This window comes from Rousettus aegyptiacus, unplaced genomic scaffold (assembly GCF_014176215.1).
Source record: "Rousettus aegyptiacus isolate mRouAeg1 unplaced genomic scaffold, mRouAeg1.p scaffold_m13_p_10, whole genome shotgun sequence".
In the NCBI taxonomy this organism is placed as follows: Eukaryota; Metazoa; Chordata; class Mammalia; order Chiroptera; family Pteropodidae; genus Rousettus; species Rousettus aegyptiacus.
In genome coordinates, this window is record NW_023416285.1 from 86,487,498 (window position 1) to 86,499,645 (window position 12,148).

The following is a 12,148-nucleotide window of genomic DNA, read 5'->3' on the forward strand; positions in this document are numbered from 1 at the left end:
AATGTCCAAGAACAGAAGCATGGGCCCTTTTGGAGACTTGCCCTGATTTGTGTGGATGAGACAAGAAGAAAAAAATTAAGGAAAATATACTAAGTTATAATTTAAGTTGTTCCTTAATTTAGCCATTTCCACCTCTTCCGTTCTCATTTTCCCCTCCCAAAGAACAGAGAACAAGTGAGATTAGATAAATTTAGGTAAAGAACTGTTGACTATCACACAAGCTTTTATTGTTCTAATCCTCAATTATTTCAGCCATATGAGACTTTAAATTATTACTATTTTAGTCTTTGTTATGTTGTAGGTATTATAGTTACTTTTGGCCAACAGTACAAGGGGCTTCTTTTATTCTTCTAACCAGTATACTTACATTGTTGAGGTCTTTGTGATGTTCCATGGTCCTTTCTGTCTGAATTCACTTTGAACAAAATGTGCCCAGCAATCACTAAAACAAATGTATATAGTGAAGAGTTAGGCAGTGGGGATGGTGATGGGGGTGGGGGGAGGCGGTGATCCTCATTTAAATTACGTGTGTATGGATGAAAGCTTGGAAGAAAAGGATTATTTTAATGCTCTTCAATACTTTAATTATATGACAGTTGTAGTGTAGAAATGCAAAAGTACTCTTAGGTTTTCCTTCAGGTTTTCAAAAGAACTTTCCCCATTAGTAAACTACTTCTGCAAATTGCTATTGCATTTCCCAGCTAACCATTTAAAAGATTGTAAATGCCATGTGCATTACTTCGCTCCAGAGGAAAGAGGTCAGACTGAATTGCAATGGTATTTAAACATAAAATATGGTGAAAATAAATCAAAATAGAACATCTGAAGGTAAATTTAGTACATTCACACAGGATAAGTAAAGACAAATATGTTCATATCTTCATAGCCCATCACTTTAAAAACTGAAAGTGCTGATTTTTTACAATAAATGCAGAAGTAAGTGGACATTAAGAATGTATTTCTATCTGTATTTGCCACAGAGTGTTCCCTTTAGCAAGCCGCTTTGCTTTCAAAGCTAAAATACTTTTTATGATAGTGTGCAGGTTATGCGTTCCTCACTGAATAAATAATTACATTTAACTAACAAACTCAATGCATTTCACATATATGCCTAAATTCTCAATAAGTAACTCCCCAGCCCATCAGAGATGGATATACACATAAATGTTAATTTGGGCATATTCACCAACACATGCATATGCGTTTGAGAAACAGAGAAGTTGATATATCTTTTCTCAAAAAAGAATTTGAATACAGTCCATCATCTGAATTGGGTTCATCTTCAATTGTAGAGGCGGCTGACATGGTCAACAAATTTATCAAAGAAACCCCCTGGCTTTTGAAGAATAGTACTTTATACATCTGGATCTGCACATCCAGGCAAAGTAAGTAAATTATTGCATAACTTTAAGCATAATTGATAACAGACACCTTTAATTTTTCATCCCCATTCTTTTGGCCAGCTTTCACATTAATAATCTAAGCCATAAATGTTGGTAGCTATTGATCGAAATCCCCTGTGTGCATGCAAATCCATCTTAAAGTCCCCTGCCTTTCATGTGTGAGCGCTCAGGGGCCTCTGCTAGATCTTTTTATCGGGATCGACCCCCAATGTGCCTGGAGAAGACCCCGGATATGCAACGTGTGCTGATGGCCACAAGAAAGCTGTCTGTCACATTCCCTGTGTGTGTGTGTGTGTGTGTGTGTGTGTGCGTGTGTGTATACGTGTGAATGCAAGCACTGACGCCTTGAAACACACACAGGATGGGGAAGTTAAAGGAACAAAAGAATGTATTAGACAAGAAGAAAGATGTGTAATAGGAGTATTAAAAATGTATAAGTGTAAAGGTGTCTGAGTGCACATACAGAGATAGATACTCCTATAAATTGTATATATAGACAAATTCCCAAATCCTCTCGCCTTTATTTTTCTCAATTTGACTCAATAGATTGTACCTTTAGTTTAATAAAAATAATATTATATTAGTTTTTAAAAACGCCTATATTGTCAGTATTTTAAAGGTGGAAAAGAGGAAGGGAGAGGGAAAGAAGGTAATTTTGAAATGGTTACTAAATCATGTTGCCATGTGCAGGAGGAATAGGAGTGTGAGTGTGAGTGTGTGTGTGTGTGTGTGTGTGTGTGTGTGCATGCGCGTCCGCGCGCGCGCGCGCGCCCGCGCAAATCTAAATAGGAATCGAGAACAGCTAGAACTACCTGGCCAAAAAAAAAAAAAAAAAAAAGACGCTCTAGCCAACCTTTTGTAATGCCTTCTCAAAGGCTTTTTCTGAGTTTACTATTTCTTGGCTGTTTGACTCTTTGGTTGAAATCTTAAAGCTGGGGGAGGGGAATTGGACGGGGGTGGGGTGGAAGGAAGAGGGCTGGCAGTATATAAGTGCATCAGGAGGAATTTTAAAACGACATTACTGTCGCTGGCAATAGACTGACTCTGGTCATTCTACTTTAAAAAACAAATACCAGCATCTGCTTTTCCTGGAAACTTTGCTTTCTGCTTAAACCTTTGCATTTTGCCTCCTGTGAAAGTGAAAGAGAAAAACGCGGTGTGATGGATCCAGATGCAAAAGAAAGCCAACTCGGTGGATGGTATTAGCTGTGACGAGGCATTGTTCATTGCTGCCTCTCGGTTACGTTTAAAGCCTGAAATATCACGAGATCCATTCAATGATCCTTCTCTCATTCAAGGGACAAAAATGTAATTTGCTGTAGCTCTGATTTCTTGGATGGAAATGCTAGCCTTAGATTTCAAAGGCAAGAACTAGACATCGCGGTTTGTACACACATTGATTAAGTTGAAGAGCGGCGATTACATCTGTGCTGAGTGCAACAGTAGTCCAGGGCTGACTTTTCAAATCCCAACCTCTGAGTTACAGACTCTCTTAAATAGACTTCTTTCATTTCCGGATGCACGTCTTGAAATTCCCAATTCTCTTCAAAATTCCTGGGAAATTACAAGGGAGTTAAGGGTGGGGGTGGGGAACTATGGCAGAGATTTCATGCAAACAACCTTTTTGTATGTGATTCCTGTTTTAATCTTTTTTTTTTTTTTCTGGAGCCAAACCTGCCTGTGCTCAGCCAGACCAGAGGAGGGGAAACTGGAACTTTTGGATGCGAAGGAAGAAATTATTGTACAAATTTTTTTTTTTTTGCAGGCTCGTAAATATCCGTTTATTCTTTTAACCTCAGGATGTGTCTATTTTGGGAGGAACAAGGAAACATATAAATGCCTGGGTTGCATTTATGCTGTAGTTGCAAACACCGAACAGTTAAGAAGATTTTGCCGAATTGTGCAAAGCAGCCAACAAACCGCCTTGGGATCGTGGTAACGCAACTGGGAAGACCCTTGCTCTTATTTGGCAATATTTTGGATATCCTTGTAATGACACCAAAATATGCCTTAATTTGACTAAGAAGAGGTTAAACAATATTGATAGTCATCCAAAGTGATTTTTTTTTTTAAGCAGATGCTTGGCTTTCATGGAAATATATGAGAGTTGTGGAAGATTCATTTAAACTACCAACCAAAAGCATCATAGCCCACTGAATTGGTCTGCATCGTACATCACACTTTCTTTTCATCGTTATTACGTAAAACCTCTGGTAGCACCTTGGGCGATTTACGTTTTCTTTTCTTTGCTGCAGAAGCGAGCTGCTCCCTGGAATTCTGACCTGCGATGAACAGGACCCAGGCAAAGGCTGTGCTGGGCTCTCTAGGACGATCCCGCCTCCAATCCAGTCTGGTTAATTGTGAAAAGTATACACATTTCTAGCTTATCTATGCTTTGTTATGGGTCTGACGTGCAACTACCTCCTCCCCACCCCACCCCTCAGCAGAGAATCCAAATCCAGTTGAATTGTTACAGTGTTTCGGAGCTGGAGACTTGAACTGCTTCCTTGGTCAAATAACTTTGTTTCTGGTTATAAAAAAAGCATTACAGGAAAGAAAAAAAAAGAAAGAAAGAAAGAAAGAAAGGAAAGAAAGAATAATCGAGAAATTCAAAACGTAAGTCCGTATTGGGGCGGTTCACCGCGAGGGTTTAACTTTGGAGCTCACAGCCGGTAGGTCTCCTTTCCCATTCCCATAAGGGAAATACCAGGCTATTCTGCACATTTTCACTTAAGCTCCATTTTCCAAAGGAAAAGGGGGTGGGGGTGTGTCTACTTAGGCTGATAATGTTTTTAAAATGCTTTTCTTTGAAATGATAATAGCGGTAGCGGTAAAATGCAAATAAAGCAAAAATAGGCAATATTCCTTTAAAGGCAAATATACAGGCTTTTTTTTTTTTTTTTTTTTAGCGTACACACACTGGTTCAGATGAAGTCTGTGAGTCAGGCTGTTTCTGAGCTCCGATAGTTTAATGGAAAGATTTATATACCGACTGTATTATTTACTTTGGGAGGGGAGGTGGCAGTATAAGGGTATGCTAATTAGTGGGAGATTTTGGGGGGAAGGGGTGGAATATCAATTTTTATTGCATCACCTGTCAGGAGTGTCCAATCAGCGCTGGCTTTAGGGGAATTAATTGATGAAGGTGTCTCCGGACGAGCTCACTTCACTCTGTCATTTTATTTGTAGCTAAAGCAGCGGCGGGAATAGCAGCTGCATTTCTTTTCTCTTTCTCCCTTCACATTCCATTATCATAGTGCTCCAATGGAGAAGGAGGGAATAGAGGGGCCCAGGTACTGATCTGCATCGGGGACTTACACCAACACACTGGCAGATCAGAAGCCGGATGGTTTTTTCCCTCTTTTTTAAAAAAACGAAAACCAAAAAAAAAGCAAGAATCAAGTCAGTGTAATTTCATGGGTTTTGTTTTGTTTTGTTTTGTTTTTGTTTTTTCCTTCCCAATAATTTTGCCTAGAGTTTGGCACTCCCTTCGCCGGGAATAACAGTCTTTGTTATTTTATTAGCAGGATGCCTTGAGACACACGCAGCATCTGGTGGAGGATTAACATACATACATGTGTATGTATGCGTCACGTATATATTTGCTGCAAATGGTGGGGATCATTTAGTGCCCGAGATGGGAGACCTGAAGTCAGGTTTTGAAGAGGTGGATGGCGTGAGGCTCGGCTACCTCATCATTAAAGGAAAGCAAATGTTTGCCCTCTCCCAAGTCTTCACGGACCTGCTGAAAAACATCCCGAGGACGACCGTGCACAAGCGCATGGATCATCTGAAAGTGAAGAAGCACCACTGCGACCTGGAGGAGTTGAGGAAACTCAAGGCCATCAACAGCATCGCCTTCCACGCCGCCAAATGCACGCTCATCTCCCGGGAAGACGTGGAAGCGCTCTACACCTCCTGCAAAACCGAGCGGGTCCTCAGGACCAAACGCAGGAGGGTCGGCCGGGCCCTGGCCACAAAGGCGCCGCCGCCAGAGCGCGCCGCCGCCGCCGCCAGCCCCCGCCCGGCTTTCTGGAAGGACAGGCACCAACTTTGGCGGGGCCTGAGTGGAGCCGCGCGGCCCCTGCCAATCAGCGCGCAGTCCCCGCGCCCGGGCGCCGCCGCCGCCGCCGCCGCGCGCCCCGCCGCCCATCTACCTCAGATTTTTAGCAAATACCCGGGCTCGCACTACCCGGAAATCGTGCGCTCGCCTTGCAAACCCCCTCCAAACTACGAAACCGCCCCGCTCCCCGGGAACTACGTCGCTTTCCACTCGGACCCGGCTCACTTTCGCAGCCTGCTGTGCAGCAAGCACCCGGCTGCCGCCGCCGCCGCCGCCGCCGCCGCTGCCGCCGCCGCCGCCGCCGCCGCCGCCGCCGCCTACTACCAGGCGTCGGCGGCCGGGCCCCAGCCCAAGGCGGCGGCGGCGGCGGGCGGCCCCGTGAGCCTGACCTACCGCTGCAAGCGCAAGCGCAGGGGCGCCAAGGACTGCCTGCTCGCACCCCACGCCGGCGCCCGCCGCCTGCTGCTGCTGCCCAGGTCCTACAAAGCCAAGGCGGCGGCGGCGGCGGCGGCGGCAGCGGCGGCGGCGGCGGCGGCGGCCGCCGGAGCCACTTGCCTGGAGAGGTTTCACCTGGTTAACAGCTTCTGCCCGCCTCCCCACCACCACCACCACCACCATCACCACCACCACCACCACCACCACCACCGGGCCCAGCCGCCGCCGCACAGTCACCCTCATCACCACCGGCCGCAGCCCCATCTGGGCAGCTTCCCCGAGAGCTGCAGCAGCGACTCGGAGTCCAGCTCCTACTCGGACCACGCAGGCAATGACTCCGACTTTGGCTCCAGTTTGTCCAGCTCCAGCAACTCCGTGTCCTCGGAGGAGGAGGAGGAGGGCGAGGAGGAGGAGGAATGCGAGGAGGAGGAGGAGGAGGAGGAGGGAGAGGAGGAGGGGGGCAGCGGGGCCTCGGAGTCCAGCGAGGTCAGCTCGGAGGAGGAGGACTCCTCGTCGGAGTCGGACTCCAGCTCCGGCTCCAGCCAAGTGTCAGTGCAGAGCATCCGTTTCAGGCGCACCAGCTTCTGCCAGCCGCCCGGCGTGCAGGCGCAGGCCAACTTCCTGTACCATCTGGCCTCAGCCGCCGCCGCCACCAACCCCGCTGCTTTCGAGGGTGCAGGCCGACTTCCCGACCTCAAGAGCAGTTTCAAAGCCGAGTCGCCGGAGGAGTGGACTCTGCAGGGCTGGGCCCCCAAAACGTCTCCGGTGTACTGCCCGGCCGGCCTGGGGAGTTGTTTCACGGAGATAAGGAACGATAGGGTATCTGCGATTACATTCCCACACTCTGAAATCTCCAGTACTGTAAAGAGAACTGACCTGACAATTAACTGCCTGGCGGAGGGGGCCTCTTCACCTAGCCCAAAGACAAACAATGCATTTCCACAACAAAGAATACTCCGAGAAGCTAGGAAATGCCTGCAAGCAACTCCTACTACACACTGTGCAGATAGCAACACAATAGCGGCTAGGTTCTTCCATAACGATTCTTCACGAGCAGCAGCAAATTCAGAAAAAGATTCCAAAATCCCCCCTTGTACTGAATTTGCTACGGTTTTGCCCCCTTTGCGGACGGATCTTGGGGTGGATGCAGCAGCACCACCGACGAAAGCCGAGAATCCCTGCACTGACACAGGCGACAAGACACTGCCATTTCTGCACAATATTAAAATCAAAGTCGAAGACAGTAGTGCTAATGAAGAATATGAACCTGACCTTATTACAAATAAGCTAAAGTGCGAGTGCAATGATACAAAGGGTGAGTTTTACAGTGTGACTGGAAGTAAAGAGGAAGACGCCTTGCTAACCACAGCCAAGGAAGGGTTTGCATGCCCTGAAAGAGAAACTGCTTCCTTAAATCTACTGGCTCCCAGTCAGGGCCTTTCATGCACTTTAGGTTCTCCCAAACCTGAGGATGGGGAATATAAATTTGGTGCCAGGGTGAGAAAAAATTACCGGACACTGGTCCTGGGAAAGCGACCAGTACTGCAGACACCTCCAGTCAAACCAAATTTGAAATCAGCTAGAAGTCCTCGTCCTACAGGTAAAACTGAGACACATGAAGGAACACTGGATGATTTTACAGTTATAAACAGACGCAAAAAGGTAGCCAGCAATGTAGCATCAGCAGTGAAAAGGCCGTTTAATTTCATGGCAAATTTTCCTTGTCCACCATCACTCATTATTGGGAAGGATGGGGATTTGTGGCCGGCGTATTCCTTAAACACCACTAAAGATTCCCAACCTCCTCATAAGGCCCATCCTATCTGGAAATGGCAGCTGGGCGGTTCTGCAATACCTCTTCCACCTAGTCACAAATTCAGGAAATTTAATTCATAAAAGTGTTTTGGAAGATATTTTCTTGAACTGTATTACCTTCCTTTTGTTGTAAACTGCACAGGATGGTTTGTACAAGTCCATTAATGTGTTACACCCCTTTTGGAGTCCTGGTTTATCGCATTTTGAAGACAGAAATCGGATTACTTTTTTTTTCCATTGCGGGTTTTTTTTCTTTCTTTCTTTCTTTCTTTTTTTTTTTTTTTTTTTTTTTTTGGAGTAGGGTGGGGGCGGGGTGGGAGAATGGTTGGTTTACATTCCACAGACTACTTCAGGCTAAAGACTCAAGTAAAACTCAGTTATTACAGTAGAGCTGGAACACTTTACTGTTTCAATGCTAATAATGCACCCGGTACCTCAATTCAACTGCTACAAATAAATGTCAAAAGGTTGAATAATAAATATTACAATGAGCCATTAAGTTTATGCACTAGATTTCAGACCTGAAAGCGTAACTTCATTCAGTGAAAGTTTGTTAGGTTACATGGTTACACAATGAGGTAGCAAAAAGTTTCTGTGAGCCCAAAATGTTCTTTTCTGGAGCTCTTATTTGTGGGGTTCTTTTTTCTTTTTCTCCCCTTATTCCCTCTCCAAGAGTAGTTGCACTTAATTTTTCTTTTCTTTTCTTTTTTTTTTTTTTTGAGTGAAAAGATTGGTGAGTCTTGATCGAATGCTGATAAAAGCTGCCTCATATACTGAGTAAAATAAATATGAGATTGTATTTTTTTTTTTATAAAGGGTGTGATTTTACTTTTACAGCCACTCCTTGCAATTGGAAAAGTCCTTTCTGTGTTCTCACCCAAAGGTTTTAAATAAGGTGACTCTTACTATTGTCCTGCTTACCTTGTGGTCTGACTCCTCAAATTTGCAGAACAATTAAAATATTTCTCTTAAGAGCAGGATATTTTATGATCTGACCCCTCATTGTGACAAAGCAGTAAATAGAGCCAAGACAAGTAAAATGGGTCAGAGTCGTAAGAATACCCCAAATTAAAGATAACTGTTATTTCAGGGCTTTTTGGTATCAGAACTCAGGCACTTGGATTTTATTACATTTTACTTTTTCTGCATCTCTCTAAACTTTTGTTTTCAGACCATCCTGTGTATTGAGCAGGAGAGTTTCTACTGCAAGTGACAATCAGAGGTGACTATCTATATTTGCACTTAAAATCAAAGTAGTTCAACATGCAAATGGCTAGGGTCTAGCCCTTGGTAAGGGCCATGCTGGTGTACTATGTTGTGATGATGGAAGCAGTAAATCAAAATTATGGAAATTTGCACTGTTGAAAAGCATGCTTTAGCTTTATTTTCAATTAAAAACACTGTTTAAAATTCCTGGTTCCATACATTTCTACTTATTCCAGATTGAAGAATGGTTAACAGGAATGAATGGTTTTGTTGACATTTTCACTTGTAATGTTTTTGTCTGAAAGAAATGCATTTATTGGGTGTAGTGTTTTGTTGTAATACCATGTGATGAAGCCAGTCAGGTTCTGTGTAAAACACTGGTGGACTCCTTCCTAAATGACAAGAAAACTTAAGAACTTGTTACAAATCAAGTGCAAAAAGTTTTGGGTTTAAAAAGATGAAGCAGAAATCAATTGCTATTTTAGAAAGTTAAATCTAATCATTTTTGGTCCACCTCCCCTAGTCTGACAAATTATGTATCTCAGATCTTTGCCATCTTAAACCTAAGAAGTTGCATCTATAGATCATAAATCACAAAACAAAACATCAATGAAATGTTTACTGTGTGAATTTAAGTCCCTATTTCTCATGGAAATTCAGTCTTTTTTCCCCCTTAACCTTTTAATTCCTACTCCCTTTGAAAATTTTCTTTTGTCTATAAATGTTTCAGATAGATCTGGATGGTCTCAGGCCTAATTGCTATATATGCTCTGTGGTTTGACTCTTATTGTAAAAGACAGAGGCTGAACATACCTGCATCCAAATACATTTGGATGGAGTAAACAGATGCTTTGAACTGCCTCCCTTCCTTTTCTTCTTGAATGTTGCCAGATGTAAATGCACTGGATCTTTTTTTTATTGGCATGATAGATATGGTCAAAGCAAAAATTGGGGGATGTTATCCTTGAATTCATGTTTGTGTGTAATTCCAAAGACCAGTACAAGTTACATTGAAAGCCCCAGAAAGCTGAACAATTGACTTCTCAGTCTGAGTTCTTTCCTCTTTGGAAGGCAATACAGAATTTGGGTTCAGTGAGTTGTCCTGCAAAATCAATCTATAAAAAGTGTGACATACACACACTGGAAGTCTGTCATTTCTACTCTTTAATTACTGTTAAGTCAAGAAAGTTCAAAGTATGGTGACTACTACATTTAGACTAGTACTTTTCTTGTTGGCAATGGAATCACTGTCCCTAAATTATAAATTGAGAATATATTTGAAGCCTACAGATCTTGGGCATGGGTGGACCACGAGATGGAGTAAGCACACTTTAAAACAAATATACCTTATGGAATTTCTGACAGAAAATATCGGCCTCCAGCTCTGACACTTGGTTTTCCAGCCCTCAGAGAATCAATAGTTTCAGTTTATAGGAGCTGGAGAATGAGCAGCATGGAGGCCGAGCCATTCCAGAGTGATACCATCAAAAGGAAAGAAATTAAATAGTCAACACAAATTTCGCCCCACAGTGCTCCTACAAGCCAGCCAACCACAGCAAAACCTGAGTTGGGGCTTCTGTTAGGAAAGTGTACGAAATAATATTCAGTAACTTGCAAATACAAGGTATTCTTTCAATTTCTGGTAGCCCTTTAGCTGTTTGCCCTTTCTTCTTGTGGGAATTATTCCCAGAACAGTTTATTTCATTTTGGTCATCTTATGATTAACGACAATATCTAGGCTTCCTAAGATACTATAAATGTCCCATTTGTTCAAAAAAGTTAAGCCTTATTGAGAGAACAACAGAAGTTACCTCCATTGATAGATTGCATTTCTACATTTAAATGTTTTCAGGTGATAGAATTTTTTTTTTTTGAAGGCACTATATATGGTTCAAGGGTCAATAATCCCTATGTCTAAAGCCCACCATTCACAGACATAAGGAAAATACTGGAAGGGGCTCTTTCTCAGACTTCTTAGGAGAAACAAGCCTATTTTGGGTCTTCTAGAAACGTAGTTTCCTGATAAGACTGTGAAATGAAGATTTAATTATTTTTTTAGGTGATGTGTTTACTGTCTTCCACAGCCAGGTTATCTGCCTTTTTCATAAATGCAGCTTGCTCTTTTTCAATTATTTACTTTTTAAAGTGGGTGTTCTTTCCTACTGGCTTACTTGATTACAGTAGAGTAATCTCAATAATGGTTGTTTATTTTAAAATCAACAACAAGGAGCCACCACTAAACAGCAATAACACAAACTAGATGGGCTGATGTGTGGATTTTTATCTTATCCGTGTCTGGGTGACTTTCAATGGCCTAGAAATTCCTCAAAGTTCCAGCCCCAAGAATTGGAAGTTTCTGCTGCTATGAGAATGACAGTTTTGTTTGCATGCAGGAAGAGATGTAGACTAATTCCTCAAAAGCATTTTTTTTTTCTTTCAAAGAAAGAAAACAAAAATCTTCATGGTAAAAATTAAAAAATAATAAAAAATAAAGCATTAGCATCGACGAAAGTCATAAAATGTGGTGAGTTTTGCTTCACCTTAAAAATGACTTCCTGTTGAAAAGGATGTGAAAAGGGGAGTTTCCAGAGCCAAACTAGGGGTAAAAATTAAAGGCTGCCCATCAACTAACCTCAGGAAATTGGCAAGAGGAACAGGGCATCCACCTTGGGGAGTCCACCCGGTCATCTCGGTCTTCCCCAGGATTTTCCCCATCTCTGGAAGGAAGATTTATTTTTAATGTTAGCTTTGGTTTTGGTTTGCTCCCTAGGCCAAAGGGCATTTTTGCAAACTAGCCTGGGGGGTGGGGACTTAAGGCAGATCTAGGAGGTGGGGGAGGGCTGCATTTTACCTGTTTGGCAGGCCCTCTTTTGCTATTAAAAAAAAGAAGAAGAAGAAAGAAAGAAAAAAGAAAAAAAGGAAGGGGGGCCCAGCTATCATTCTTTGCCCATGCCCTAGGCCCCCGCTCCTCTCTCGCTCCTTTTCAAACTGTGGCGGCCTCACAAGCTCCTACTTTAAAAGGCCTGAGATGTTTTGCATGAAGCCCTCACAATAGGGGTTGAGGGAATTGACAGTTTCAAAAACAAGGCGTTCAGTCCTTTCCAGCTGCCGGGTCCGCTCTCTCGCACCAACTCTTCGCTCCTCGCTGCTGGTGGCGTCCTCGGGAGCCAGAGGCCTCCCCCACCCCGCCAGCGCGCATTCCGGCCGCCCCACCCCGCCCCCGGGC

General features: G+C 43.5%; 1 protein-coding gene across 1 annotated transcript; it reads left to right on the plus strand.

The window, feature by feature from the left end:
• Positions 1 to 4,167: 4,167 nt before the first annotated feature.
• SKIDA1 (SKI/DACH domain containing 1) lies at positions 4,168 to 9,782 on the plus strand. Its single transcript, XM_016124351.2, has one exon. The coding sequence runs from the start codon at positions 5,041 to 5,043 to the stop codon at positions 7,795 to 7,797; it is 2,757 nt and encodes a 918-aa protein (XP_015979837.2). The 5' UTR covers positions 4,168 to 5,040; the 3' UTR covers positions 7,798 to 9,782.
• The last annotated feature ends 2,366 nt before the right edge of the window (positions 9,783 to 12,148 follow it).

Coding starts and splice junctions, on each gene's coding strand:
- SKIDA1 (XM_016124351.2), top strand. CDS start 5,041: ATGGGAGACCTGAAGTCAGGTTTTGAAGAGGTGGATGGCGTGAGGCTC.